This window comes from Mustela erminea, chromosome 8 (genome assembly GCF_009829155.1).
Source record: "Mustela erminea isolate mMusErm1 chromosome 8, mMusErm1.Pri, whole genome shotgun sequence".
Classification (NCBI taxonomy): domain Eukaryota; kingdom Metazoa; phylum Chordata; class Mammalia; order Carnivora; family Mustelidae; genus Mustela; species Mustela erminea.
In genome coordinates, this window is record NC_045621.1 from 67,940,384 (window position 1) to 67,966,108 (window position 25,725).

Below are 25,725 nucleotides of genomic sequence, written 5' to 3' on the forward strand. Positions count from 1 at the left end.
TATATGACAGATTTAGGACTATGTAGAGAAGTGCCCAGTTCTTGTTAGTTTGGATGACAGTTGGAGTTTGGAGACTGGATTTTCACATCACTGCTTTAAGCCGCACATGTTGGAAGATTACCCCTGATTCTTATAATTTTCAAATAGGTTTTTGTACTCAGGATCCTGGTTGTCAGAAAGAGTGTAGGGCCACCACGTAAAAGCTATATAGTTTATGTAAAGAATTTTTAAGAAGGTTTTTACCAGGAACCACTTACCTGTTTCTTCAAAGGAGAAATAATTTTTCTGGATCGAGTAACTGAATTTACTAAGGAGCAAGACTTGGAACCTAGGCAGAGTAGAAACCATCTTGTGTTTGTGTTCCTCTCTTGCTTCATTGCCTGCTTCAGTGACTTTGAAGTGCTAACTGTGTGTACGTAACCTGCGCTGCTTTCCACAGCCGACCCTTCATCAGAAAGCAAGGAAGATCAGTGGATGGGGGTCACCGTGCAGAGCCAAGGTCCAGGGGGCAAAGTTGTGGTAAGTGTGGAGAAGCGTGCCCATTCCACAAGGTCTGAGTGCCTGTCGTCTGCCAGCACCAGGCCGACAACAGTACGCAAGGCGGACAGGGGCTCTGTACGTGGACAGTACAGAGGACTTGCTGCTTTGCAGCAGGAATTGATGTCAAGAAGAAATCAGGCATTATTTTTTCTGTGCTTCCTAAAGATGTTATTTATTTATTTATTTATTTATCTGAGAGACAGAGAGCAAGCAGAGGGAGGGGCAGAGGGAGAAGGGGAGAGAATCTCAAGTGGACTCCATGCTGAGCATGGAGCCTGACTCGGGACTTGATCCTGTGATCCTGAGATCATGACCTGAGCTGAAACCAAGAGTCAGATGAGTGACAGAGCCACCCAGGCGCCCTTCTGTGATTTCTGATACACTTGGAAATAGTCATAAAACCTGCTTTTCTTTAGAGCTTTCAGACTCAAGGAACTCATTACTATACCTTCACTGAATATTCCTAAAATGCCAGCTGGTCTTTAGAATGCAGGAGAAAACTAGACGTGGTTTATGTCCCAGAAACTATGTGGCTTTTTTAGATGAGTTATAAAGAACATGGGAATGGTCATGGAAAGTAAGAGCGGGTAATTTAAGTCTGGTTGTTTGTTCTGAACATCTTCAAATATAAATAGCAGTGGAGGAAGAAAGGGGTTTTTTCAGTGGATTGTGGGAGGTGGCCTTGGAAATGCCTGCCTGGCTGGATCACAATGCTCTGTCTCTATCTCTTTTAAAATCCGGTTGCTCTAACAAATTGATACAGGATTTTGAAAAAAAAAAAAAAATGAGAATTTTACTGAATCCTAAGTTTTGATAATTAAGAAATCATCATTACAGGAAATCAACTTGGCTGTCAAAAAGTCTATTCAGCCTGTGTTGTATGGAAAGTAACCATGAATACCTTGTAAAATTATAAAGAGTATTTCATTTTTTCTGGCGTAATTCACTCTGCCTTTTAAAATAACCTTAATCCGAGCTTAGAGTACAAGTTAGGACTGATTATAAGGAAAAAATAGTGTGGGAAAAAGGGAAATGTCTTTGTTTTAGCTATGTCTGCCTCGTCCTAGGAAAATATGTCCGTGATTTCTCCCCTCTGGGACATAATTACAAATTTTCACCAACATACTGATGGGAAAGTTTATACGGCCAATAAAAGCCAATTAGGAAAATGAGAGATGATATTTCCTATTGTTTATGTGACAGGTCAGTCTACAAATACATTGCCTGTGGATTACAGACCGGCATTCAGTATTTGGACTGGAGCATTATCTTCCAGGCGAGAATAAGACAGAAGTCCTAGTTCTGATAATGCTAGATTGTGGTCCCCTCATGCCACTTTGGAGAACTGTTGCTGGTTTTGGATCCCATTCCAGAATGTGGGACACGTTTAACATCCTATTTAGAATCAAGCTCTCTTTATTACAAATTGAGAAAATGGTCACTCATAAGCGTAAAGTCTGTAAAAATGAATGGGCTGCCTTATTCCTTCTGTTTGCAGACATGTGCTCACCGATATGAAAAAAGGCAACATGTCAATACAAAGCAGGAATCCCGAGATATCTTTGGAAGATGTTACGTCCTGAGTCAGAATCTGAGGATTGAGGATGACATGGATGGAGGAGACTGGAGTTTCTGCGATGGCCGATTGCGAGGCCATGAAAAATTTGGTTCTTGCCAGCAAGGAGTAGCTGCTACTTTTACTAAAGACTTTCATTACATTGTGTTTGGAGCCCCGGGCACTTACAACTGGAAAGGTAGGACGTGTATTTATAGCAATAGAGATTAGAATGACTGCATAATTTCTGTTACATGCACCTGTGATTGAGTACATTTGAAGTTAAAACAAAATGTACAGGGCACTTGTATATTACAGAAGTAAGGTAGGATTTGTAATCTCTCAATTATATGAGCTCAAAAACAGTGGTGGAAATGTATATTGGAAGATATGTTTCTCCTCTCTCAGCAATTTGCGTTAATACAAGTAGTTAACTTTTTTCTCTAAGAATATAATAACATCCGTAGTTTTTTCTGTTTTGTATTTTCCTGTTTCTTGAGGCTAAAAGTGTTTTAAGTTTTAATGCTGGCAGACATTTCATTTTAAGGTAGTGATCTGAAAACAAAATAATTGTGTGGTGTCATGTACAAGTAACAGTGTATTAATACAGACATTTTTTTCATTATATCTTAAAAGACTGTGTTTTGCTAGTAAAGCAGAGAAGTTAGAAGGGTAGATGACAAATGAGAGCATTGTGAGATGATAAATTTAGATAATTTATGGGAAAGTTGTTTAATGGTATCATTTAATTATGATTGTGATGTGGGTAAAAGGAGACACTGGGAGGGAGTGGGGAGAAGGGCCCTCAGTTTGACAGAGTTTAACTTCTCTCAAGAAATGAGGCTGGCAGAGAAAATCACTGTGTCACGAAGGACAGTTAACTCTAACGTATAGTGAAGAGAAATGCATGGGATTTAGACATCAGACATTTTTCTGAGAAATTTATTAAAATAAATGTGTTATAACATTTTCTGTAGTTAAGAATAACTTAGGAAAATTTTCCCTTTTGCACTCAAAAAAAACTCCCAAGTTTGAATTCCTATTAGATATAATCCTTGAGGAACATCTTCCCCTTTATGTCATCCATAGTAACCTTTGGGAGGAGTTTCCTTTGGCCTCCCCACTCCCAACATAATATTTGTCAGGTATGTTTACCTCATCCAAATAACACATAGAATTTAGAAATAGTTTTGTCATAACAAGAATAAATGCCATTTATGGTTGAAATAACAAAAACACCCATGAGTTATGTATGTATGTATTTATGGGAAACATCTTTTACCTGCTTTAAAAACCCTGATTTAAAATGTTACCATTTTTAAAAAGTCACATAGTGGGCTTACTATATGAAATCTTTTCTTTTTAATTGTTAATTTTGGAAATTTTTAAAAGATATAATCTTGGTTCAGGTGGTTTGGAGAAAGGATCAAAACATTTCAGCTTTACACTCTAGTAAAGTAGGTAAATTGATGGTAGGATGACAGACAATATAAAATACATCAGGCTCATGTACTTTCTAAAAAGTTACTTTCTCTAGATTTAGTTAACGAAGTAAACATTTCATTTTCCATCCAGTTTTGTGGCATTACAGAGAATTCCTAAAAATGCATTTTTTTTTCATTACTAGAACAAACTTCTTTGTAAAAATTCACATAAACTTGATTCTTTAAACTTTAATAACCTCAAAAGCCCTCTATTTCCTCTGCCCTTCTTCCTCCAGACTCCTCTTCTTGTCCTTATGAACATGAGGCATGTGTATTAGGAACCATCTCTTTTATTTTGTTCCATCTTCATGGTTTTTTGTTGTTTTTTTTGCCATTTCATTTCTTTAGGCATCGTTCGCGTAGAGCAAAAGAATAACACTTTTTTTGACATGAACATCTTTGAAGATGGGCCTTATGAAGTTGGTGGAGAGACTGACCATGATGAAAGTCTAGTTCCTGTTCCCGCGAACAGTTACTTAGGTAGGAATGAGCGCAGCTGGTATGCCCGCCTTTCCAGATACCTCAGTGAGACCCTGTCCACCCAGGACCCTGGACCTCGAGGCTGAGAATAGGCCAGGAGGAGCCAGGGGCCTGTGGCTGTGCTGATGGGAATTGGATTTAAGCTTTGGTGATCCTGAGGTAACCTGGGTGATGCTTGGGACTCTTCCCTTCCGACCTGGGCCAGCAGTGGCCTCTAACTGGAAACAGGCTGTTGGGACAAGGGGTGGTGGGGAGAGGCAGGGATGTCGGCAGTGAGCTGAGCTGCCTCCTCTCTCCCTCCAGTGCCTCTTTCTAGAGATACTCTTAAGAGCTACATTTATGAAGTTATTCTGAAGTGGCCGGTCAAGACCTCCAGGTCCTTTCTTGGTGACTGTTGTTCTCCAAGGGTCAGCTCTGCTTCCAGACTGGGGCCCCCCTGTCACAGGCCTCCTGGCCAGTGGCATGGTGGCTTTCCATTGGCAGCTGAACAGCACTGCCAGAGCAGCTTGGAGGACCCCCAGACTGTGTCTAAGTGCCAGTTCCCTAACTCCTCAGGCTCATTTGCATTACTAATGGGTGTCCTAAATTATTCATGTGCATTATGGTAATTACACAAAGGCTTTTAAAAGCTTTAATTCTTGGTATGAGTTGACATAAAGAATAATTACTGTACATTTCTTGGGAAAAAATGTAAAAAAATCTCCTAAACCTAAATAGTGACCTACTTTTTTTTTTTTTTTTTAAAAAAGTACCCCTGTGCTAGAGATGTTACTGGAACAATGGAAGGTAAAAAGTAAAAACACAAGAATAATTCTAAACAATGTGTTAGTAAGCATATTCTAAAATATTCTAATTATAGAGATATGCATGAATGGTACTGTTAATTAATAAAACAAAAAACAAAAACAAAACCACAACTTTTCAGACACTCCTTCCAAATAAAAATCTGGAAGAGGGCAGAGAAGAGGGCAGAGACAAATTAAACTTACCACTTGTTAAGTGCCAACCATGTGCTGTATTTATTGCTATACAAGTTGTACTTGACCTTCCCAACAATATTATAAAATCAGTATGATTATCCCTCTTTAGCTGATGGAAAAAAACTGTGACCTAAGGAGATTCATTTCTTAGTCCAAGGTCACACAGTTGCTCATCCCTCAGCCAAGGAAAGAAAGGCTCGTGGAAATGAGGCAGGATGCGAAGCAGCTGGGTGTGTGAGTGCTGGGTCCGTGGCTTTGCAGGACACAAACGGGACGCAGACGCCATCCGTTTGCAATCTCAGTTACTCAGTATGGTTTCTCAGGGTAAATACCATCAACACACAAATATGTTCTTTGAATATATTTTAACAGGCAGCCTCTCATCAAATGTGTTATTTAGGGATTATTTTTGATGAGCAGTAATTTTAAATTAAAATTTAATGTAATGGTCAAGAAACCCGGTCAGGGTTTTCTGGTCAAGAAACCACCACTTTGGTCTTTAAGATAGATGCCCGTGGATTTTTACAAACAGTTGCTCTTGGAGCATTCAGGAAGTTTCAGCGTATTTTATTAAACACATTAGCCCCTTTTAAGAACAGGTTGCCTCAAAAGAGGCTGCCTGGAGGGGGAAAGAATCCAGTTCGTGTTGTCACATTTTTGTTGTCCGTGCTGTCCGTGTGTCTATTGTTTCAAAAAAATCAATGGGCTTGAGGAAGCAAGTGACCTACTTGTGGTTTTGGAAGCTGGTGAGGCTGGCCAGCTAGAGGCGGGGGTGGTCACCTCGTGCAGCGGGAGCCTCGGGAGCCGGCAGGCCTCTTACGAAGCATAATTGCTTTCTCTTCAATCTTTTCCGTTCCATGCGTGTGTCCAGGCCTGCTGTTTCTGACCAGCGTTTCCTATACAGATCCTGATCAGTTTGTTTATAAAACACAGCCTCCCAGGGAGCAGCCCGGCTCATCCCCCGATGTGATGATGAATAGCTACCTAGGTTTGTGACCTCTGAGATGACAAATAAATTGTCTTGGTCATGGTCATTTAAAGAAATTTTTTTGGGGGGGGAGATCCATACAGAGCATAAATCTTTTTATTTTCTATTCCATTTCGAGTGAAGCACACTGAAAAGCACGCCAGGCTGAGGCTCTGCCGCCAGGTGGTTTGCAGAGCTGGATTTGATTACATCAACCTGTTAGAAACTCGGAGCTCATCATATTCTCCAACTCACTTCACAGTTTGAGAACTGCAACAGTAGTGGTGAAGCTTTTTGTAAATCACAATAAGAAGGGTGAGCTTATGCTCTCTGGCATCTGCCTCCCCTCCCTATAGGAAGATTTGCTCAGTTTGAGTGGTTTTGACAGAGGCATTGATATGTACCTGCTGGCAGATCTTGATCTGTTATCTGACCCCCCAGCTGATGCTTCCTAATTGGGTGCCTCACGTTTTCTGCCCTCCGAATGAGTATGTGATTATCATCAGTGAGAACGTGCTCACCTCTATTGTTTTTACGAGGTTCTCAAATACTCCCATCTCACCGGTCATGGTCTTGTTTGCATGTTTGTGTCTGAGAATTAAGTTGGTCCGAAATACTGAAATGCTGTCTGTGGTAGATGAAGGATATTAGCATTTGTTTTAGCAAGGAGACTGATGAATGTAGAAGTTACTAATCATTACGTTATAGCAGAACCCTATAATGTGCACTCAGGTATGTTGGTCTGTACTTTCCCATGATAATTTAGGATCTAGCTTGATCTCCTTTTATCACAGTTCTAGTATCAAAGTAGAGTGCGCATAGCTTTGGAAGATGCATGAGTGTTTTCATGATTCAAGTTACACATAAGCTAAGTAGCACAGGTAATTTCTGTGAAAAAAGTCTTCATGTATGTCACAGAAAGCCATGACCCTAGCCTACTGCTTTGTACTTGGGTCAAACTCTTTCATGTTGTAAGTGTGACAGCTGCTAAAAAAGGCCTGGAAGGAATGGGGTGGGAAGCCAGAGGCAAAGGTGGTGATGGCGTTACCATGTTAGATGCCTCCTGAAATACATGGTGACGTGAACTATTACTTTGTTTTTCTAGGCTTTTCTTTAGACTCAGGAAAAGGTATTGTTTCTAAAGACGAGATCACTTTCGTGTCTGGTGCTCCAAGAGCCAATCATAGTGGAGCTGTGGTTTTGCTAAAAAGGGACATGAAGTCTGCTCATCTCCTCCCTGAATACATCTTTGACGGGGAAGGTCTGGCTTCTTCATTCGGTTATGACGTGGCAGTGGCGGACCTTAACAAAGATGGGTAAGTGCGTCTTCGGTTACTTTACATCTGCCAAGAAACCGTTGGTTCTTGGGCATTTTACAGTCTTGAGAGAAGCCATCCTTTCAGGTTCGTTGACTCAAAGAATATTTTTGCCGCCAGATCTTTACCTTCCTGCCATGTTTTTATCACTTGTATTTTGGCAGCAGATGTTCATTACCTTCCTCGGGTTATTTACATTTTCAGTTTTTCGTTTTCACTCATATTTTGGGTCTGTGAGAATTAAAATACGGAAAACCACTAACTCGAAAAATGACACCTACGTGGTTCTTTTGCTGTGGCTTCTCATGGGGCTGTGGGAGCATCCAGAATGTCCTTTTAAAAACCGGAATCAGCGACAAAGTAATAGTTATGTCCGAGGGTGGAGGTTTGGGGGGTGGGTGGAGGGGAGCAGAGTCTGCGCACTCTCGTTCCAACTCGGGGCCTGTCTTCAGGTTCTTCCCGCTGATACCTTCCTGTGGGCATTCACCGTGGGCTATTGTGTAAAATGTTTTACCTAAACCTAAACACTTACATACCTAAACATTACATTACCTGAACATTACATAAATACCCCTTCAAAAATGTTTTAATGGATGAGAAATCAATTCCAGATTTGAGGTCCTTTCTGCGTCCCGTCTCTGTGTCCTTAGTACCTTGGCTGATGGTATTCTCTGTGAGTTTGCTGGTATTTTAGGCGATGGTTCAGTTTTATCCCTCGTTATGTTTTTAGGTGGCAAGATATAATTATTGGAGCCCCACAGTATTTTGACAGAGATGGAGAAGTTGGAGGTGCCGTGTATGTTTACATTAACCAGCAAGGCAGGTGGAATAAAGTCAAGCCCATTCGTCTTAATGGAACCAAAGATTCTATGTTTGGCATTGCGGTAAAAAATATTGGCGACATTAATCAAGACGGCTACCCAGGTAATAGATTGTGAAATAGTTATGATGCTCACAGGCTGATTATTTGATTGTCCAAAATAATGAATGCTTATGGCATTGTACTGGGATTTTGTTTGTTGATTTGTGATTTTTGTTTGTTGATTCTGTTGATTTTGTTTGTTGAAATGTGACATTGTCAACAGATATTGCAGTTGGAGCGCCCTACGATGATATGGGAAAGGTATTTATCTATCATGGATCCCCGAATGGAATAAATACCAAGCCAACACAGGTAACCAGACAGCCTCGGTTTCTACAATGAGGGTCTCCACGTTTTGCCTTGTAGTAGGATATTGGGTTTATGTGCATTTTCATGCTACTCATGTTTGATTGACAAATCTGTAATAGTATGAACTTTGTGCTTTTTAAAAAATGTACCATTAGAAGATAGCTTGAAAATAGATTTAAAATAAGCACATCGTTGCATTTATTTGTAAAATTTCTTAGATAAATTGGGAATCAAAGTAGTCCAAGGAAAAAGACTGTTTTACCCAGAGAGCATAAATAAATGGAAATGTGAGCTCTTTCCTTTAGCGGGATACTAACTGGAGGTAAAATGTGCAAAAAACCCAAACAAACAAACCAGATGGTTGTGATGACATGGAGAATTGAGATGCCAAAAATTTAAAATTGCTTTTGAGAAAAACAAGACATTTGGAGGGCAGGTAGAGAGGTTTGGTGTATAGTAAAAGAAGTTCATCAAAAATTGGCCCCTTTATCCTTTGAGATAGAATGTAAATCAGATGACTTCTATGAGATAAAATGTATGAAGTGTTGGAGCACATGTGTGCTTATAATTTATTTATAATTTAGTATAATTTATAAGTAAACTCTTAGACTTCAGTTTATGAGGAAACATTTGGCTTTTTCAAAGCATCAAGAAGCTCATTTTGGTGGCTCATTGTTGATTCTGATGCCCTGTTCATTTCAGATTCTTGAGGGTAAATCCCCTTATTTTGGATATTCAATTGCTGGAAATATGGACCTTGATAGAAATTCCTACCCTGATGTTGCAGTTGGTTCCCTCTCAGACTCGGTGGCTGTGTTCAGGTGTGTGATCTCTGACTTCAGTTAAGTATGTTCAATATTCAGCTTTAACTCAGATTTTGACCTTTTTAATTGAAAATCCTAATACCCATATTTCAAAGTTTAAGGTTTATATGGATTTTGAAGATTTTTTTAAAAAGTGATATAACAATATGATAAGAACTATTTTGTAATGCCTCACTAATTTTGAATTGAGAAAGAAAATCAGAACTGGTGAAAATTTTTACTTCATAGGTACTTTTAAAACCTTATATTTTCTTAAAAGAGGCAACATAAAATTTGACAGTACAAAAGATATAAGGAAGGAAATAAGAACCCCCCTGTCTCTCACGATCCATTAGTCAGCTCCAAAATTTTGCTTTATATCCTTTTAGTCTTTTGTGTTCTGTGAGTGCCTGTGTATATTTAACAAAACGGAGCTCACAGTGTACGTATTGTTTTGTAATCTGCATTTGTCTGTAATGCTCAGTGGACTTTGTCCACGTCCGTGAGTTTATTGCGCTCAGGGGCTTTTCCCCTGTCCTTGAATACTTTTCTGCGATGAGGTTACCGGCTGCCTGTAAGGTGTCACGAGGCCAGGTCTAGTTTATTTAACCATCACCATACTGTCCTTGGATATTTATGTTCCTTTCCAGGTTTGTTCATTTTTTTTTTTTTTTTTTTCGTGATACACCAGGTGGCCAGCATCCTTTACTTTTGTTCACGTCCTGAATTCTTCCCTCACGATAAATTCCCAGAAGTGAGTTTGCCGAGTGGAGGGCATATGTGTTTTCAGACTTTAGATTCACATTCACCAAAACGACCTCCAGAAAGGCTGCCTCGGTTTGCCCATCACCTTTGCTTGAGTCCCCATTTTCCTAGCGAATTTCATCACTGCTGGGACTCACCATTTAACATCATTTATTTCATTTGTAATTTGAGAAGTAGCACGTTCTTGTAAAAGAATTAATACACAGTTGTGGAAAATGCAAGTTCCCCAATATTCCCATCGTCCACAAAACAACTTTGGATAGTTTGGGGTATCTTTCTGCTTCAAGGGCTTCCTCAAAGGGCCATTCTCACTGCTCTAACCTGGGTCTTAAAAATCTAATCTTTGTTGGTTCTCTGTCCTTGTCAGTATAGACACATCCATCTTATTTTTTTAAACAAGCTAATATTGTTTCGTTATAAGCATTTAATCTTCAATTAATGGAATTTTTAGTCTCTGACCTTTAGCTAATGTAAACAGTGTGCTACAGAATATTATACATCTCTATTTGTTTTTTTTTGTTTGTTTGTTTTTTTAAGAAAAATTCCTAGAAATAGAATCCCTATGATACAGGTTAGAACATTTTTGTATTAATACATATATCTACAGAGAGGTTGTGACAGTTTATTGTCATGGCAGCAAGCTGTGAGAAAGCCCATTTCCTCGTACCCTTAACAGCATCAGACATGATGAATCTGGTTTTTGCTCGTGTGCTCTGTGTCCCCATCCTTTGGCTAAATTTGCATTTCTTGGATTCTTAGTGAGAATTAACCATTTGGGTTTTTCCTTTTTCTTTCTTCCTTCCTTCCTTCCTTCCTTCCTTCCTTTCTTTCTTTCTTTCTTAACGATTTGGCTTTACAGTTATTTTAATCTTAAAGAGATCTTTAAATATATTTTTTTAAGATTTTATTGAGAGAGCAAGAATGAGAGAGCACAAGCAGGGGGCAGGGGCAGAGGGAAAGAGAGAAACAGACTCCCTGAGCAGGGAGCCCGATGTGGGGCTTCATCCCAGAACCCTAAGATCATGACCTGAGCCAAAGGCAGATGCTTAACTGACTGAGCCACCCAGACACCCCTCTTTAAAGGTGTTTTAAATGGGTGTTAATATACAGTGAGACCCTAAAGGGGAAAAAAAGAAAAAAAAATCATTACCCTGTAGAATTCCAGAGAGTGTCAGGTAGAGATGTAGCCCCAACATCTAAAATATAATCCTAAGCCAAAGCCCTCAGTCTTATAAGAAACTGATGCCAGGAGGACATTTCTGAAGAGAATAATATAAAAAAGCACAATATAGTATATTATATAGTATATATATATATAGGTATAGTATATACAATATAGTATAGAATGTAGTGTAGAATATCATAGAAAATAGAAAAATAGTTTTCTGGTTAGATGGCAAGATCTATGAAAAACGAAGAACCACCACAGAAGTTGGAGATGGCAAGAGTAGGAGACATGAAAAGAAGTAGAGAAGGATATATCTGAGATGTTAGTGAGGACACAGGAAGTTAAAAAAAAAGTTAACTAAATGAACCGTGTGTAAGTGATTGAGAAAAGAGAGACCTCGGGAAAACATGGCTAGCTCAGTAGTGGTTTGTGTTGGTGGTTATACATATCTGTCCTAGGAACCCAGTGTCCTTCCGAACTGTCACACTGGGGACACTTGTGTGTGGTACTGTGTGCCTTCCAAGGTTAATTAATACGTTCAGCCTGTGTTCTGTCTGGTGGTTCTCAAGCACTGCCTATAATATGCCTGTTTCTCTTTGTTCCTATAGGTATTAATCTTAAAATATTCAATGTTTATTAAGATTTATTTATTTTAGAACATGCACTAGCACAGGCAGGAGGGGCAGGGAGACAGGGAGAGGTTCTTAAGCAGACTTCACACTGAACATGGAGCCCATCGTGGGGCTTGATCCTGTGACCCTGAGATCACGACCGAGTGGAAACCAAGAGTTGGATGCTTAACTGATTGCACCACCCAGGCATCCCTTAAAATAGTATTTTTAAAAGGTGGAAGACTAGAACATTGATCAAAATGCAGTTTGCATTTCTAGTTGAGGTATAGCCCTCAGGTATCAACAAGACTTGACCTCCTGTACCAGAATTTGCTTACCATGTTTTCACAGCACACAGCCCATTTTTAGTGAGTTAATAAATATTTGCTTCTGAATATAGCTGGTATATTAAAATACTATTTTCCTATCTTAGTACGTGGGTTGAGTATGAACCCTGTGGACTTGTTCCGAGAAGAGCCTTCTTTCTTTGGAGATAGCACAAAGGTAAATTTTAAAATCCTTTCATTAAAAAAATGAGAACCCAATTCCCTTATTTTACAAATGGGGAAACGGAGGCCCAGGACTGCTTAAGATTTGAAGACTGGATCCTGGGAGCCTAGGATCCCAACGTCTGGGAATTTTTCCCACTTACTAGTACTTCAAGGTAGATCCTAAATACATGCCAGTCCAACAAGAGGTAGCTGAACCAGTAAGATTTGCTTTATGTGTTAAGGCACATGTTTTCCGATTTGTCATGTACTATGCGCTTGAAATTGTGTTTGTTGTTATGTTTAAAAAAAACAGAAGGGGCACCTGGCTGGCTCAGTCGGAAGAGCATGAGACTCTTGATCTCAGGGTCTTGGGGTTTAAGTCCTGGGATAGGTGTAGAGATGACTGAAAAAACAAACTTAAAAGGATTTTAAATAAAAAACAAATAGAAATGTTTTAGGGAGGAGTGTGTGTTAATATTTACTTCTGGTATCTATGTCCCCTTAACACTATGATCTATAAAACATTCTTCCATCTCTAACAGTTGGTTTCAATTTGTGGATTTTTGCCTCTTAAATACGCTCTCAAAACTTTAATTAGGAATGTGTCTAGTTAGTATCTTAGAAACTAGCAGCTGTCTACAATAACAGTGGAAAGGTCAACCACCGAGATAGAAGTCATTTAGAAGCAGGAGTGTGGGGGCGCCTGGGTGGCTCAGTGGGTTGGGCCACTGCCTTCGGCTCAGGTCATGATCTCAGGGTCCTGGGATCGAGCCCCACGTCGGGCTCTCTGCTCGGCAGGGAGCCTGCTTCCCTTCCTCTCTCTCTGCCTGCCTCTCTCTCTCTTGTGATCTCTCTCTGTCAAATAAATAAATAAAATCTTTAAAAAAAAAAAAAAGAAGCAGGAGTGTGGGCAGCGTTTATCCTTCTGCAGGCTTGTGCCTTACCCATGAATGTACACGCGTCTTTTCTAGCCTACCCAGAAGTTCCAGCTCACTGTCTGGGATTTGGAATGCATTTTCCTGTCTTCCCCAGGACGGCTGGGTTACCAGAAGCCCATTAAAGTCAGTCTAACTGGATCCATTCCTCATCCTGGCTGGGGAGTGATAGGGATGAGAGGGACCCTCTCCCCATTCGCTTGCACCGTATACTTGGGCTTGCTGCATCTGCGGCGGAGGTCAGGACAGAGGCTGGTGGTAACGCCTTAGGCTGAGGAAGTAGGGGAGAAGATGGGAGGGAGAGCAGAGATGTTTTAATATAGCGAGAAGGGCCCAAGGTGTGGGATTCCAGCTGCTTGAGTGGGTTTGCCAGGATGGGGTTAGGCAGAGCAGAGATGGGACAGGCTGAGGGCTTGAAGCTTTTGCTCATGGAGATCCTGTGGGGGTGGAAAAGTTGTGGTCCCTTCTGCTGACAGGAGGGCAAAGACTTAAGGCTGGGAATGGGATGTTCTGAGGAAGGGCAGAGGTTTGTGGGATGGAGTCCTGTCAGCTCAGGGTTGCCTGTATTCCTAAAATTTGCATGTTCCTAGAAACCCTGATAGAGAGCGTCCCAGGTTATTAGGGGTATGTGGGTTTTTCACCTTTTTGGAAGGTATTTTGGCAAGATGACTCATAATTAAATGTGCACATATTCTTCAACTCAGAAATTCTGCTAGGAGTTTATCCTACAAGGGAATTCAAATGTGTGCCTAGAAACCTATCCTTGGAGGTCTGTCAGAGACGAAAGCCCCAAAACAGCATAAACGTCTACCCCTGAGGGACTGGTTGGGTCCTTGCTGTTGCTGCGTGGGTGCAGAACAGCGCCACTGGCCTGAGAACCCGGGGACTAGACCTAGGGAGAGACAGGAGGAGGCCACTGAAAGGTCAGCGAGAAAAAGCAGCACAGAGGGGCGTCTGGAAGAACAAACCCGGCCCCTTGGGGGTTTAGGTGAGGACGGAGCCATAATACATGTCTTGAAAACTCTAGAACTTTGACAAATTGTCCATGTTCCTTTCCATTTGAAAACTTCTATTAAATGACAGACATTTTATAATTATAAATAAATGTATTTAAAATTTTGGGGTAAAATTCATATAATGAGGTTTTATTTATTTATTATTTTTGTCAAGGTGTTGCAGAGGGAAAGTGTATTTTATTTTTGGGATTTTTTTACTAATAGAGACTAGACTAATCCTTTGGGTGATGAGATCTTTTTGAGATCAAACAGAAATCTAATTTGTTTTGTTTTGTTTTTATTGTGTTATGTTAGTCACCATAAAATACATCATTCGTTTTTGATGCAGTGTTCCAAGATTTATTGTTTATGCACCACACCCAGTGTTCCATGCAATACGTGCCCTCCTTAGTACCCACCACCAGGCTCGCCCATCCCCCTCATCCCCTCCCCTCTAAAACCCTCAGTTTGTTTCTCAGAGTCCATAGTCTCTCATGGTTCATCTTTCCCTCCAATTTCCCTCAATTCACTTTTTCTTTCCTTCTCCTAATGTTCTCCATTCTATTCCTTATGCTCCACAAATAAGTGAAACCATATGAAAATTGACTTTCTCTGCTTGACTTATTTCACTCAGCATAATCTCCTCCAGTCCCATCCACGTTGATACAGAAGTTGGGTATTCGTCCTTTCCGATGGCTGCGTAATATTCCATTGTACATATGGACCACATCTTCTTTATTCGTTTGTCTGTTCAAGGGCATCTCAGTTCTTTCCACAGTTTGGCTATTGTGGCCAGTGCTGCTATAAACATTGAGGGCATATAATGAGGTTTTAAATGAGGCCTTTTCTTTGGCCACAGGGGAACGTCTCCCCTGCCCCCTGCCGCTCCCCTGCCCCATGGTTTTTAAGATGTAGTGGTAGACAGCTTGAGAGTATGTGAATTCTTCTCACACTGAAGGTAGTAAGAGGCCAAGCCTATGTTTTGCTCCTTTTTTTTCAGGTCCCGGCCTGTGATTAATATTCAGAAAACGGTCACTGTGACACCAAGCACGATTGATCTCCGCCAGAAAACATTCTGTGGGGCACCTAGCGGGATATGGTGAGAGCTCCCACCATATGCACAGAACGCCCTCACTTTCATATGTCTGCTTTAGGGGGACTCTGTTGCTCTGAGGAGCCATGGGCAACAGTGGGACAGAAATGAGCAAGGGGACAAGGAATCTGTCAAGTGAACATAGAACATTTTACTCATCAGTGGGCAGTGGGGGGATTCGAGACCTGGGGACCATGGGGTTTTGTTTCTCTCTACTGCAGCGATACATCTTTTAAGGAATATGTGTTTGATTTTATATAGCCTCAAGGTGAAGGCCTGTTTTGAATACACTGCCAAACCCACAGGTTACAATCCTTCGATAAGTAAGTACCTAGTACCTTTAAAAATTATATGTTCTGTCCACCAGGTTGAAAGTAATGCATAAGTAACAAAAACAAAACTGCTGTGGCCAACCTTGGTTTATAAATTCTTGTATGAGGCATTCAGTGGCTCTGCTGTCTTCTCTTTAATCAGGAGGGTGAAGTACAGGAGGGGAGAACTTTCCATTTGGTCCTTATTTGAATTTTCCAGAGCAGATGGTTTAGGACAGCAAGACTTGGCAAAATACTCATTTGCTACCACAACTGTTTCCTCCATTTCTGCCTTTGAAGAGCAACATGGAAAATTGGTTTTGCGGTTGTGGGTGGTGGGTGGTGGTTGTAAGAGATGAGTCCCAGAGCCCAAGCTTTGTGCAGAATTGTTGGGTTAGCCTCTCCTTGCTGCGTCATCCCCTCCAGGCGGCCTCCGCGGCCCAGGACACCCACGCCACACTCCTGTGGGCGGGCTTCTTGGGGACCAGAATGCTGGGCTTGGGATTTCAGAGCCCGGGGCTCTGCTCCGGGCTGCAGCTCCGAGACCGGCTCACCCCGCAGCACAGTAGAGACATTGGAGTCTCCGTTTTCCTATCAGGAATAAAAATGTCTCTAGTAGGAATTCCTACATAGGATTGTGGTGGAAAGCAAAGGAGATACTCTGGTGAAAGCCATCTGTCATTTATAAGGTATTATGTGGCTTCCTTTCTTTATAATCCAAACGGGCTTTTTGGCTGCATGTTTAGACAAGGCTAATGACACTCTAATGGTGGTGATCGTCCTCAAAGCCTTCTGCGGTAGGTTTTAGTAAGAGCTATACGCTTTCAGGTGTAAGCAACCTGCTCCAGCTCCAGAGTGAAGATGGGGTCATGGGAATTTAAAGAAAAGTTTTTCCCCAGAGAGTGAGGGTGATCAGATGGTCCTGGTGGCCCCGTGTGATGGCGTTGCATGCCACCAGCAGAAGCCTTCTATGGGGATAGGGTGGTCTGCAGTTTTTATTTTACCTTGATGTAATGAGTTTTCTTAAGTTTCCTTCTTGTTATGTAAAGTATTACTCTGTTTTCTTTATTAAAAAGATACTGCTTTTCATACTTCAGAATTTGGCAAGTAAGTCTGTCTTCCCCCAGTTCACCCTGTCATAGGCCCCCTTTTCCTATTTTAAGCCTCCATCTTCCCCTATTTTAAGCCATCCTCAGGTAGTTGCTTTGCCTCCCTGAGCTTTTTGGGCCCATCTGCAGGGCTGTCTTCTGCTATAGCCTCTCCCAGGATCTATCCACCTTGTGGGACGTGTGCTTGGTATTGCTGTATCACGGTTTGTGCACAGGGCAGTGGTGGCCTCTCACTTGGCCTTTTGATGTGGCTGGTATTTCACTGAATACTGGAAACAGTTCTTGGGGTGGCTTTCATTGAGAAGAAAATGTCTTCTAGGCTTTCTCACACTCTGTTATCCTGTTAGTTTATTTTATGTTATTTTTACCCAGACACCATACCTTACACTTGCCTGTTTGGATAATGGGTGTTTGACCATTGTGTTTCAAGTAGACTAGAGGGACAAGGAGAAATTGTGATTCTTTGACTAGGTGAGGAGAGGAAATGGGGAAACATTTTATTCTATGAGTCATTTACCCACACCACTCTGACCGTAGATGTGATGAAATCTCATCAGAGCCGTCCTTGTCTTCCCCTACATCAATCATTTCCATAAAATTACAGACGTTGTTCTAGCTTTCACGTAGCATTTGATGCCCTGTGTATTAATTTCATGTTCAGTAGCTACACCATTAACCAAGGGTTTAACAACTCCGTTATCCGAGTGTTTACTGATGGCCTATCACGAATAGAACTTTTTTCTGTGAAGACATTTAGAGGGACCCTGTATTTCCTTGCCTGTATTGACTTCCCCAGCACTGGGAAATTCTACATCAGGTAGGACTTCCACCCAGCTGCATAAGTGAATCCATCTAAAATCCGTTCCCGGTGTCTGAGAATGTGAGCTTATTGTTTGATCAGGCCCTTTTAACTCGGTGGTCCTTGGTTGTGGTGTTGCCTACAGACAGATATTTATAATTGAGCCTTAATGAGTATTCTGGTTTGCCCCTTGAAAGGTCAGCAAAGGCAGCCTGCAAGTATTTTAAGATAACGTGAACTGTGTGGGGGGTCAGGGAAGGTTAGAGTGGGCTTGGTAGATAAACGGTTTTAACACACCCACACCCTCCCCTGCTTTTGCCATGAGGGGCACTCAGCACTGAGCCTTGGTCGGGTTCACTGTGGAGTTAACAGGTCATTGATAAATGGATGATGTCAAGGCTACAAGGCTAAAATGGAGGCACATTCCATTTGGCAGAAATTACTATTGAAACTGTCAGTGTTTCTAAATTTTGGTCTTGCTGTAGCTGTTGTTTTGGCGTAAGGATAACATTCTGTGGTCTGTGTGCATGTCTCTCCGTGCACGGGTCGGTATGTGGGTGTGGTGCAATCCCTCCCATTTCCATTCAGCTGTTCTAAAATCATACTTATGGCAGGCGTTGTCCGGTTGCCGGGGAACATGGTGGCGAGCAGACTGATGGAGTCCCCGTCCACACCTTTGCCTGGGGATGATGGTCGGGCAGTCCCAGTGGCTAAGTGTAGTGAGTGGGGAAGTAGAATACTGTCCGATCCCCTCCGGAGAAGTCAGCGGCGTCCCCCTGAGGAAGTGATGTCTACACTGGGATCTGAAGGAGGAGTGAGTTAGGCAGTCGGGAGGAGGTAGAGAGGGCCAGGGCCCTGCTGGCGGAGGAAGAGAGTGACCCAAGCAGACGCCCGGAGGAAGTGGAAACCTGGACATCCAAAGAGGCTTCGTAAAGCAGTTGTCTTGTGTGTTTGTGACAGACTTTGAAGCTGGTGCCGCCCCAGTCCCTCGCTGTGTGACCCTTGGGCCAGGCCTCTAGCTCTGTGGGCATCCATTCCTCACCTGCAAGAAGAGGGTGTTAAAATAGATGCTCTTTAAGGCCTCTTTTGAACTCCACCGTGAATATTAGAACATGGGTGGTTCATTTTCTGTGTTTTCTGGAGAAGATTTTTTTTTCCCCTTGTAGCTGCCTTCTCTGGCCCTATATGCACTTTGGTTTACTTCCCCTTCTAGTGGTTAGTGAGTGATTGATGAATGAATGTCAGTAATTTCAATGTTACCCCAGAAAGAAACATAGTAACTACATCCAGCAAAGAATGCATTCTAAAGCCAAGAAATGAGATTTTGATCATCCAAATCCTGGCTTGCCTCCGAGCTCCGTTAGTAGAAGTAATCAAGAACAGGAGGTGTCTTCTAGGCCTTTGGAGGTCAGAAACTTTGGTGTGGGAGACATGGTAGCTGGCAAATGGGTCCTCTAGCCTTGAAAAGGAATATGTTTTACCTTTCAGTTCTTTTAAGTGAGAAGTCTCCGCCTGTTGTCAAAAGACTTCTCTATCTCCCCTATGTATTATTCCCGTTTCAGACAACTGTCCGTTATCTGTGCTTCTTAAACTTTAATGGGTCTAAGACCCACCTGATGGTCCTGTTAAAATGCAGATTCTGGTTAAGTAGGTCTGGCTGGGGCTTGAGGTTCTCAGTGCCCAGCAGATGCGAGGAGAAGCTGCCCTGCTCTCCAGGTGTGGGGCCCCGTCAGGGACAGCCTGCTGGATGCGAGTCAGTGCAGGCCTTTCAGGAGTGCTGCGTGTCCGTTCTCTTTAGTGCCCCGAGTGCCTGATGTGGAGCCAGAAATCCTTGGATGCCGCTCAGAGGTTCTGACTTATTCTTGGGCTCCCCCAGGTGGCCCAATGGAAATTTAACCTCACAAACTCTTGACAGCTGCGAGCAGGAAAGGACCGCTTGATCTGAAAGGCCGTAACGTAGGCAAAATGTACATTACCGGGAAATGTGATCAGCAAGAAGGGCAGTGGGAGACATATTCTATGAGGGATTAAAATAACATCGAAGGGAACTCACTGTCCTTACAGCTGAACTGTATGTGGATATACTCTGAGTTCAGAGGCTTTTGTTCATTGTATCTAGCCATTTTGGGCACGCTCGAGGCTGAAAAGGAGAGAAGGAAATCTGGGCTGTCATCAAGAGTTCACTTTCGAAACCAAGGCTCTGAGGCCAAGTATACTGAAGAGCTCACTTTGACCAGGCAGAAGCAGAAGGCGTGCATGGAGGAGACCCTCTGGCTCCAGGTGAGGGCGGCCCTGCTCAGGCCGGTTGTTACAGGGGACTGAGCTGGGTTCTGTGGTGGCCTAGGGAGATCTCTGAGCCTGACACCAGCGACCTCTCATTCAGGACTGTTGGGAGCTCCCCAGGAGTGTTGATACCATACTCTGCACACTTTTCAGGAAAATATCCGAGATAAACTGCGTCCCATTCCCATAAGCGCTTCGGTAGAGATCCAAGAGCCAAACACGCGGAGGAGAGTGAATTCGCTTCCGGAAGTTCTTCCCATTCTGAATTCAAACGAACCCAAGACGGTTCACAGAGATGTAAGTTTTCTGACTTGGGTGTTGCCAAAGCTTCTGCTGTATTATGCTGCTATATCATGTGTCTTTGAAGGGGGAGGACTAGTGATTTGCGTTTTAAAGTCCATTCCTTTGTATCAAGTAAGCTTTTTAATATACGCAAAGTTTGTTTGAGATTGGTTTCCCAGCTTAACAGTGAATATAGAAACATGTGGAATACAGTGTAGAGCCAGAGTATTGTTCTTAATAACTTTTGGCTGCTGCGGCTTACTGCGACTATAACTGGCAGAACTCATTCTCACATCCAGTTTCCCCTGTGGCCGTATGGAGAAAAATACAGTGCATTTTACCATTGAGAACATTAAAATGTAGAAAATAAACTTGTTAGTCCAGATGTTAAAATCAAGGAATATGAAATTCAACAAGGCCATGAAATAGTCACTTCGTGGCTAATGTAGCCTGTGTAGTCTTAGGAAGACCATTTCTGTGACATGCCCTGCTGTATGCCTCCTACGGGGGGTACCTATTTGCTGGTATTTAAGGTGGCTGAGGCATGAGAAAGGGTGGGGGAGCTGTGGTGTCTGGATTTGGCATGGTGTACCTGCCGTCAAAATCCAGTCGGTGCCAGAGTGTCTACTCTGTGGCTCTTGGTTCTGATGGCCCCCGACAAAGCCTCTCAGAAGCGAGTACTTACTGCTTCAGGCCTAGGACATGGCGCCTCAGTCTGCACACTGTCTTTATCGTCACAAAGTGTAGTTCCTTGTACTTTTACATACTTTTTCATAGACTTTGGATGTTACTGCTTCTCACATGACTGTTTGTTGTGGGTGTTCCCAGCTCTGTAGTCATGTTGAACACAACAAGCAAGGAACATAAATAGCAAGCAGCTATTTATTGATCAGTGTGATTGTGAAGCACCCATTAGCGCTGTGCCATTTGTTTTCTTCACCTTAGACTGCTTCCTCTTCTGTTCAACAGAGCCCATAACCGTATCCTCATGGTCTGTTGTGAGGATTAAGGGAGTTAAAATAAGTAATCACACATGTTAGGTAGCATCATCACTACTACTGGCACTTCTTACATTATCCCTATAAAGTCGGCTGGTGGCATCCACATATCACCAGGGACGTCCCTTGGAGTCTGAAAGGTTAGGTGACTTGCCCAGAGCCCCACGGCTAAGTGCGCGGCAGAGCCGGGTTTGGAAGGCGGAGCTGTGTGGCTGTGGGGCTCACGCTCGTCACTACACCTTGGGGGCCTGGTCAGCGTGTTCTTACAGCACTGCTCTGTTCAAGGACAGAGTTAAAAGACAATTCCCTTAAAGGCACTGGCTGCACGGCTGAGTATATTTGAAGCTTCTGCTATGGTAATTTTTGCACAGGGACAGGGGTGTATGGAAACAGCCAGTCACTGTCGCAGTCCCCAACGGCAAGAATTGTGATGGTTTTGTTTTCACCAGAGAGAGACAAACCCTAAGAGACTCTAATCTTCAGAAACAAACTGACAGTTGCTGGAGGGATGGTGGGTGGAGGGATCGAGTAACTGGGTGATGGACATTAAGGAGGGCACGTGATGTAAGGAGCACTGGGTGTTCTGTAAGACTGATGAATCACAGACCTGTACTTCTGAGACAAATAATACATTATATGTCACTTAATTTGAATTTACATTAAAAAATTAAAAATAGGGACGCCTGGGTGGCTCAGTTGGTTAGGCAGCTGCCTTCGGCTCGGGTCATGATCCCAGGGTCCTGGGATCGAGTCCCACATTGGGCTCCTTGCTCGGCAGGGAGCCTGCTTCTCCCTCTGCCTCTGCCTGCCTCTCTGTCTGCCTGTGCTCGCTCGCGCTCTCTCTGTCTCTGAAAAATAAAATCTTTAAAAAAAAAAATTTAAATAAAAAAAATTAAAAATTAAAAATAATTAATCTCCAACACAAAACAACAATGGTTTTGTTCTCCTACAGGTGCACTTCTTAAAAGAGGGATGTGGAGACGACAATGTATGTAACAGCAACCTTAAACTAGAATACAAGTTTTGTACCCGAGAAGGAAATCAAGACAAATTTTCTTACTTACCAATGTAAGAGTCACTCTGTCATCCTGGCAAAAATGACTGGCTTTGCACTGGGTTACTGAAAACATCCTGAGGTCTTTGTCATTTTTGTTTTTGTGCGTATGTGTGTGTGTTTTATAGTCAAAAAGGTGTACCAGAACTAGTTCTAAAAGACCAGAAGGACATTGCTTTGGAAATAACCGTGACCAACAGCCCTTCCGATCCGAGGGACCCTGCAAAAGACGGAGACGACGCTCACGAAGCAAAGCTTGTGGCCACTTTCCCCGACACTCTGACTTACTCAGCATACCGAGAACTGCGGGCTTTCCCTGTAAGTGGTTTCACAGCCGCTGGGAGCAAACAAGCCAGCCCGGGGGATGGAGGGGATTCAGGCTTTGGGGTGGGGGGGCAAGCAATCGGAGGGTAATCTGTTTTTCTGTTACAGGAGAAGCAGCTGAGTTGTGTTGCCAATCAAAATGGCTCACAAGCGGACTGTGAGCTTGGAAATCCTTTCAAAAGAAATTCCAGTGTAGGTGATGCCTTCCCATCCCACACCGTGCTGTGTTGGGTGCCATTACAGGGTCAACACGCTTGGTCTGTGTTAATGCCTGTTTCTGTTTTTCAGGTGACTTTCTATTTGATTTTAAGCACAACCGAGGTTACCTTTGACACCACGGATCTGGATATTAATCTGAAGCTGGAAACGTAAGAATTGCTTCAACCTTTCCATTCAGAATTATTTCATGAAAACACAGCCCGTCAATGAATTGGCTGTGCTTCTGACTCATAAAAGGAGTGTAATTGTAATGAGAAAACTGACTGTTAAAATGAAACCCTATTGTTTCCTTTTCATTTTCAGAACAAGCAATCAAGATAATTTGGCTTCAATTACAGCTACAGCAAAAGTGGTTATTGAACTGCTTTTATCGGTCTCTGGGTAAGTGTTTGTGTTTAGCATAACAAATCAGTGTTTAAAAGAACCGTTTACAATCCTCACTAAAACTGGTGTTTTTTAATTTAACAGAGTTGCCAAACCTTCCCAGGTGTATTTTGGAGGTACAGTTGTTGGTGAGCAAGCAATGAAGTCTGAAGACGAGGTGGGAAGTTTAATAGAGTATGAGTTCAGGGTAAGTTTCAGCAGTTAGTCTTTTTTATTCTATATATCAAAGGTGAACATCTACTGTATATGTTAATATATGTAATGTAATTTTAGTAAATGTGGATATGTAGCTTTAATATGTCATAGCAACATTAATAAAAATAAGCATGATAAATCCTCAGTTAAAAGTGAGTTCACCAATGTTTATATCACATACCGGCTTACAGTAGAATTTTGTCCTTCAGAATGGAGAACACAACTATCATTCGACATGGGACTTGTTCAAAATCCAGTTTAGTTTTTGTGTATAAGCGATGTAGGGACAAAGGAATACCCCGCCCCTCTCTCTCCCCAGAGTCTGTCTGTAACACACAAATCTCAAAATAGTTGATATCTGGCTTTAGACTGTGTTGGGATTTCTTTCTTCCGTTGTGAGGTCCTCTCTCTTACGGCGTGTGGTTAATGTTCCTTCACATTTTACAAGCCCGGTGCCGGTGAGGAAGCATTTCTAAGCAAGAATCACAGTGACTCTCAGTCCAGTTGGGTGAACATGAGGGCATGGTGCGGAGGGGGCTTGTGACTCATCTGTGGGTTTGGGTCTGCGTGGCTCAAATCAGCCAAGACAGCCCAGTGGCTGTGTCTGAGATGGCAAGAATGCACCCACCCCTGACTCCAGCAGGATGGGGGGCTGAGTTCTGCTTGGGGTGTCTCTCAGCATTGTAGACACAGCTGGGATAGGTGGTGGTGGCAGAGGTGAGGACGCCTGCATGGGTGTGGCTGCCACCGGCGGCCCTGGGTGCCACAGCGGTCCTGCCCCCCACACAGAGCTCACTCCTCATTTGGCTTCTGCCTAGGAAGCTGCTCTGTTCCCGGCTTGAATCCTGATTCATGGCCTTTGTAATGGTTTTATTCCCACTCTCAGTTGCTACCCAACCACCATACCCTGCCCTCCCTTGTGGTAGCGGACTGAGGTGGCTTCATTTTGGCATAAGGAGGGGCTTCCTAGAAGCAGGTTGCTGGCGCGCCGCCACAGGCCACACTCCTCTACAGGGCCCAGGAGATTATAGAGCGACTCGCAGACCCCTGCCACCTTCCGGGTCGGGAGCATGGCATATCGAACAAGGCAGATTCTCTTGCTCACAGGAGTTGCCGGGTCGAAGGAGCAGTCCTCCATCTCTGACCTTTCCTAGTCCTGCATCTCTGCTGTGGGCGCCAGGCTCTCTGCAGTCCAGCTCTGGAGCCTGTACTTTTCATCGTAGGGTCATGCTTTTTCTCCCTGGCTGCAGGAGCGGCTATTTAATTTTAGATTGAGAGACTTACACGGGGATATAATATGTGTTATTTTCTTACAGGTAATTAACTTGGGGAAACCTCTTAAAAACCTTGGCACGGCAACCTTGAACATCCAGTGGCCAAAAGAAATTAGCAACGGCAAATGGTTGCTTTATTTGGTGAAAGTAGAATCCAAAGGATTGGAAAAGATCGCTTGTGAGCCACGAAGTGAAATAAACTTCCTGAACCTAAAGGTACATCGATTTACCCTGCATCTCTGTAGCAAATATAAGGAAAGCGAACTCCTGTGGGGGAACATCCTTAATTTCCCGAGGAAAAGTGACATAGTGGTGTGCTGACTTCTTCTCTGGTGTCACATCTTCTGTCATAGTTGAATAACCAAGTCAGGCTGAGGATTTCTGCTGATCAGCTGCCATGATGGCACATCAGTCTGACCCAGGGCTTGTTGAAGGAAATGATGTTTTCTGGAGTTTTGGACCCAGTATAACCTATAAACAGAACTGGGATATGCGTCTGGGGTGGGCCAGTCAGTGTTCACCCCCCATAGAACCAAACTCATTATAGAAGAGATTGGCACGTTAGCAAGAGACCTTCAAAGCTTTCATTCTTATTTATTTTTTTAAAAGATTTATTTATGAGAGGGAGGGAGAGAGCAAGTACACAGAGGGAGCAGGAGAAGCACACTACCCGCTGAGCAGGGAGCCAACATGGGGCTCGATCCCAGGGCCCCAGGATCATGACCTGAGCCAAAGGCAGATGCTTTACTGACTGAGCCACCCAGGTGTCCCTCATTCTTGTTTTTTAAAATAGTAAATATTTATAAGTGTTGATTGTGTCTCAGGCACTATGCTAAAATAAACATTTTATTTGCTTTTTCTCATTTCATCCCCTTGATAGTCCTTTGAGGTATTTTTTCTTATCCCTACCATTTCACAGATGAGAGAAGAGAGATTCAGAGAGATTAATGTTTTAAGACTCCCTCAGCAGTTATGAGGCTGATTCTGTGTCCGAGCTCTGCTTTGTTTTCAAAGCCTATACTTGTAACTGCATGTGCTGCTGCATGCTGACAGTCCTGGTTTATCATATGCTCCAGTGTGACCATCTGCTTCATTACCGTGTATCTGTTTCTTCTCTTCTGGTTTTAATCCTCGTGTTG

At 42.8% G+C, this 25,725-nt stretch overlaps 1 protein-coding gene across 2 annotated transcripts in view; it reads left to right on the plus strand.

The window, feature by feature from the left end:
- The window catches only part of ITGA6 (integrin subunit alpha 6), a 74,829-nt gene that overhangs the window by 35,801 nt on the left and 13,303 nt on the right, over window positions 1–25,725 (plus strand). For both annotated transcript variants that reach the window (XM_032355957.1, XM_032355958.1), the window contains exons 3-20: window positions 440–519; window positions 2,039–2,294; window positions 3,928–4,059; window positions 7,112–7,322; window positions 8,053–8,246; window positions 8,408–8,496; window positions 9,196–9,314; window positions 15,262–15,360; window positions 15,616–15,677; window positions 19,693–19,853; window positions 20,010–20,153; window positions 22,089–22,204; window positions 22,319–22,508; window positions 22,623–22,706; window positions 22,803–22,882; window positions 23,037–23,114; window positions 23,202–23,304; window positions 24,629–24,802. In XM_032355957.1, coding sequence (XP_032211848.1) covers window positions 440–519; window positions 2,039–2,294; window positions 3,928–4,059; window positions 7,112–7,322; window positions 8,053–8,246; window positions 8,408–8,496; window positions 9,196–9,314; window positions 15,262–15,360; window positions 15,616–15,677; window positions 19,693–19,853; window positions 20,010–20,153; window positions 22,089–22,204; window positions 22,319–22,508; window positions 22,623–22,706; window positions 22,803–22,882; window positions 23,037–23,114; window positions 23,202–23,304; window positions 24,629–24,802 — 2,372 coding nt within the window. The remainder of the gene's footprint in view (window positions 1–439; window positions 520–2,038; window positions 2,295–3,927; window positions 4,060–7,111; window positions 7,323–8,052; window positions 8,247–8,407; window positions 8,497–9,195; window positions 9,315–15,261; window positions 15,361–15,615; window positions 15,678–19,692; window positions 19,854–20,009; window positions 20,154–22,088; window positions 22,205–22,318; window positions 22,509–22,622; window positions 22,707–22,802; window positions 22,883–23,036; window positions 23,115–23,201; window positions 23,305–24,628; window positions 24,803–25,725) is intronic.